General features: G+C 49.5%; 1 protein-coding gene across 1 annotated transcript in view; it reads left to right on the top strand.

Moving 5' to 3' along the window:
- Positions 1-5,124, top strand: part of SPACA7 (sperm acrosome associated 7) — a 15,943-nt gene that overhangs the window by 7,465 nt on the left and 3,354 nt on the right. Inside the window, exon 5 of the mRNA XM_010831453.1 lies at positions 592-687. Coding sequence (XP_010829755.1) covers positions 592-687 — 96 coding nt within the window. The remainder of the gene's footprint in view (positions 1-591; positions 688-5,124) is intronic.

Below are 5,124 nucleotides of genomic sequence, written 5' to 3'. Positions count from 1 at the left end.
CACACCGTAAATCCCCTCTAGCCTTTTTCTCCCACTCAATCTTGAAACCTGAGCATCACTCCACGTGAGGATGGTCTCGTCTAGCTCTCGCAGCTGCGCGGTGTCCACAGGGTGTGAGCCACTCTGCTGCTGCTGCTGCTGCTGCTAAGTCACTTCAGTCGTGTCCGACTCTGTGAGACCCCATAGAAGGCAGCCAACCGAATGGACAGGGTGAGCCACTCTAGTGCCCTGTTTCCTGTGCACCGCCTGTTCACTCGTTTCCACCCTCTGCAGCTACGAGCACCACACACACCGCTGCAATGAACAGCCTGGCACGTGTGAATGTTTCTGTCATTGGCGATGAATCTCCAGGGAAAATTCTTAGGACTGGGATAAGGGGTCAAAAAAGGAGTGATCTGTAATCTTCGTAGTCAGGTAACGCCTGACCCTGGTATTCATTATACATAATAACTTCCCAAAACACTTCCCAATAAAATCTGAAAACAAGAGTGGTGTTTTAACCCAAACTTCTAAAAAAAAAAGTATGAGCCAAGATGTAGATAAATATGTAACCACGCAAATGTTTCCCCTTCCCCATGTTCTTCATCCAAGAGCCCAGTGTGGACACGTCTTACGGAACCAGTGGCCCCGAGGGTCACCACGACTCACGGACGTCCTCGGGCGCTGCAGACAGTCTCCACAGCAACGGTAAGAGCAGCTCCCTCCCCGCTCGCACCCGCAGGCAGAGGAGAGGCTGTGGGACCCGGCCTCCCCTCCGTGCGTGCTCACGCTTGTCAGCTACCGCCAAGCTGACGGGTGAGGAGCGTGTTCCCATCTCGTTTTAATTTGCAATTTTCTAATTAAGAGTGAGTTTGGACAGCTCATATTTTAAAGGCCATTCTTTTCATCAAGGTCTTTCCTTTTATTCCTTCCCTTCAGTCATTTTTCAAGGCTAATGTTTAAAATACAGTTGAAACATACGGTATAAACTCTGTAACTCGCTTCTTCAGGCGACGTTGTAGCGATTTTCTTTTTCGCTTCCAGTTGTATGAAGGCAGAACTGACACGCCTCACTGTGCTCGCTCAGGTGTGCAGAGGACCGTCTGACTTACACGTGTCACGGAACCACGACCGCAGTTCAGGAAGCCCCCTGAGTGCCCTGCTGGTGTCCACGTTGAGGACCCCCAGGAGAAGCAAGCCTCCGGGCGCTTCAATCCTGACAGAGAGAGAACGTTCTAATTCCATTCTTTTACGTGTCGCTGTGCAGTTTTCCCAGCACCATTTACTGAAGAGACGTCCTTTCTCCGTTGTATAGTCTTCCTCCTTCGTCGTGGATGAACTGGCCGTAGGTGTGTGGGTTTACTTCCGGGCTCTCTTCTGTTAAACGCATCTGTGTGTCCGCCGCTGCATCAGTGCCGCATGGCTTTGATTACTGTGGTTCTGTAGCGCTTACCTGAAGCCCGGGAGGATTATGGCTCCAGCTTTGTTCTTTTTCCTTAGAATTGCTCCGGCAAGTCTGGGTCTTTTGTGGTTCCGTGTAAACTTTAGGATTATTTGTTCTGGTTCTGTGAAAAGTGTCATGGGTAATTTGATATGGATTGAGTTAAATCTGTAGCTGGCTTTGAGTAATATATCCATTTTAACTGGACTAATTATTCCAATCCAAGGGCCTATCTTTCCTTTTTTTCTTGGAATCTTCAATTTCATTTATCAGCGTTCTATGGTCCTCGTCATATGTCTTTCATCTCCTTTCCTTTATTTCAGCATCACTTTAAATGCACAGCACATACTTGGGTATTGCTTTCTAGGGAGTGTTACCAAAAACTAACTTTAATGCCTGAGTTAAGCTGATGGGCATCGCTGATGTGACTGGTAAATCCTGAGAGTTCCACATGGACAGAATTTTAAAGCAAACTGGTAACTATGGGGTAAACCCAAACAAGGATTCCTGAGTCAAACATTAATCAAATTAGGTTTAATATGTGGCTGTTGTACTCCGATTTGGAAACGGACTGAGGCTCAGGGAGGCTCGTCTTCCTTCCTGTGTTCCTTCCTCCCACGCTGTCAGGTCACGGCCCCATGAGGGTGACACCCACGTCTCCGAGAAGAGGGCTGCTCAGGACAAACCCGCTGCAGCTCTGGGTGGTCAGAGCCCACTGCGGTTTCAAGTCCACCCGAGCACCCTGTGAGGAGGCTGTGGCCCTGGAGAAGCCACAACTCAGGTCCTCCGGCGTCTGAGCCTACACTGACTTTTGCTCGGGCAGGGTGCCTGCGGGCCACACCAGGAGCAAGGCAGCTCTAATCTGTGGGCTGAGAGTGTGTGTCTGCTTGGAACCTGATTGTCGGACAGGAACGTGGAGGGAGATTCACCCAGGGCAACAGCTCAGCTCTCGGATGTGAGATCTGAGGCCACGCAGCCCCGCCTGGGAAGTCCTGGAGCCAGAGCCCAGGAACCTGCAAGGGGCCCCTCTGGGGGATGCCAGGAGAGCCCCCAGAGAGAGTTTCCCAGAGGCCACTGGGGCAGGGCAGCGTCTCTGACTGCTCCCCACCACACTCCTTCCTGCCTTTCTCTTGGGGGCTCCACTCCCGCTTTTTAATGAGGCGGAAACGTTCCCGCAGAGAACGAGGCAGGGTCTGCCTTGCCGGTGTGTGTTCACGGTGGAACTGACATGCTCAGTCTAGAAGCAAGCAGCCAGCGCCCAGAGAAACAGACTTATCTAGAAGTTCCTCCAGTTGCCAGAGATAAAGCCGCCTCCATGAAACTGCTCCTGATCCTGTGACACTGCTTCGCCTCCCTGAACTTCTGTGCCATCATCTGTGAGCTGAGGCTGCTGCTGCTGCTAAGTCACTTCAGTCGTGTCCGACTCTGTGCGACCCCAGAGATAGCAGCCCACCAGGCTCCCACATCCCTGGGATTCTCCAGGCAAGAACACTGGAGTGGGTTGCCATTTCCTTCTCCAATGCATGAAAGTGAAAAGGGAAAGTGAAGTCACTCAGTCGTGTCTGACTCTTAGCAACCCCATGGACTGCAGCCCACCAGGCTCCTCCGTCCATGGGATTCTCCAGGCAAGAGTACTGGAGTGGGGTGTCATTGCCTTCTCCAAAGCTGAGGCTAGCGGTAAATAACTCATCTACCAACGCAAGAGGTTTGATCCCTGGGTCAGGAGGATCCTCTGAAGAAGGAAATGGCAACCCACTCCATCCAGTATCCTTACCTGGAGAATCCCATGGACAGAGGAGCCTGGTGGGCTGCAGTCCACAGGGTCTCAAAAAGTCGGACATGACTGACCATGTTGTTGCTGTGTTCATTCTCTCAGTTGTATCCGACTCTTTGCAACCCCGTGGACTGCAGCACGCCAGGCCTCCCTGTCCATCACCAACTCCCGGAGCTTGCTCAAACTCATGTCCATTGAGTTGGTGATGCCATCCAACCATCTCATCCTCTGTCGTCCCCTTCTCCTCCCGCCTTCAGTCTTTACCAGTGTCAGGGTCTTTTCCAGTGAGTCAGCTCTTCACATCAGGTGGCCAAAGTACTGGAGCTTCAGCATCAGTCCTTCCAATGAATATTCAGGACTGATTTCCTTTTGGATTGATGACTGAGCATACACACACACAACAGAGCTTCATCTGTAGAGCTGTTGTGAGGATTAAATAAATACAGGTAAAGAACTTGGGCAGACAGAGCCTTGATTGTAAGAAATGTCGGCCTTCATGAAGGTATAATTTGCATGCAGTGAAATCCACCTTCCTTAGCGTCCCGCTTCCTCAAGTTCTGACAAATAGTGCCGTGTCGCCAGCGCTGAGAACAAGACCCAGAAAAGGCCCGTCGCTCGGGTACCACGCCTCCGTGTAGTCAACCCCCTTCCCCTGCCCCCCACAAAGGCCGGCCTGCTTCCCATCCCTCCGACGTTGCCTCTCCCGGAATGTCGACACGAGGTGAGGTGTCGCTTGCTGTGTACACCAAGGCTGGTTTCCTCCGTCAGCAATTTGCCAAGTCACGCGGGCGTCTGCCGCCTTCCTCCTCCTCCGTGAGTGACGCTCCACTTGAGCCACAGCTTGCTCATTCCTCACCAGGGGAATGACATTTGAAGTGTTGTCAGGTTTCGGAATGATAAATAAAGCCACTGCAACCATCTACATAGTAGCTTTGGGGTCAAGACAAATTTTCATTTCATTTAAATAAACATCTAGAGGCATGGTAACTGCGTTTTACTTTGTAAAAAACTGTTGAAACAGATTTTCCTGGACCCTCCCCAATATTTGATATTTCGACTATTTAACAAATCTAATGAGCCTGCAGGAGCATCTCCTTGTAGTGCCAGTTTTCATTTCTCTAGTAACCAATACGTGAACCGTGAACTTCCAGATGTTCAAGCTGGTTTTAGAAAAGGCAGAGGAACCAGAGATCAAATTGCCAACATCCACTGGGATCATCGAAAAAGCAAGAGAGTTCCAGAAAAACATCTATTTCTGCTTTATTGACTATGCCAAAGCCTTTGACTGTGTGGATTACAATAAACTGTGGAAAATTCTGAAAGAGATGGGAATACCAGACCACCTGACCTGCCTCTTGAGAAATTTGTATGCAGGTCAGGAAGCAACAGTTAGAACTGGACATGGAACAACAGACTGGTTCCAAATAGGAAAAGGAGTACGTCAAGGCTGTACATTGTCACTCTGTTTATTTAACTTATATGCAGAGTACATCATGAGAAACGCTGGGCTGGATGAAGCACAAGCTTCAGGATTGCCAGGAGAAATAGCAATAACCTCAGATATGCAGAAGACACCACCCTTATGGCAGAAAGTGAAGAGGAACTAAAAGGCCTCTTGATGAAAGTGAAAGAGGAGAGTGAAAAAATTGGCTTAAAGCTCAACATTCAGAAAATTAAGACATGGCATGTGGTCCCATCACTTCATGGGAAATAGATGGGGAAACAGTGGAAACAGTGTCAGACTTTATTTTTCTGGGCTCCAAAATCACTGCAGATGCTGATTGCAGCTATGAAAGTAAAGGCCGCTTACTCCTTGGAAGGAAAGTTATGACCAACCTAGATAGCATATTCAAAAGCAGAGACATTACTTTGCCAACAAAGGTCTGTCTAGTCAAGACTATGGTTTTTCCAGTGGTCATGTATGGATGCT

This window comes from Bison bison, unplaced genomic scaffold, assembly GCF_000754665.1.
Source record: "Bison bison bison isolate TAMUID 2011002044 unplaced genomic scaffold, Bison_UMD1.0 scf7180017864527, whole genome shotgun sequence".
NCBI classification, from domain to species: domain Eukaryota; kingdom Metazoa; phylum Chordata; class Mammalia; order Artiodactyla; family Bovidae; genus Bison; species Bison bison.
This window is presented reverse-complemented; position numbering and strand designations above follow the sequence as displayed.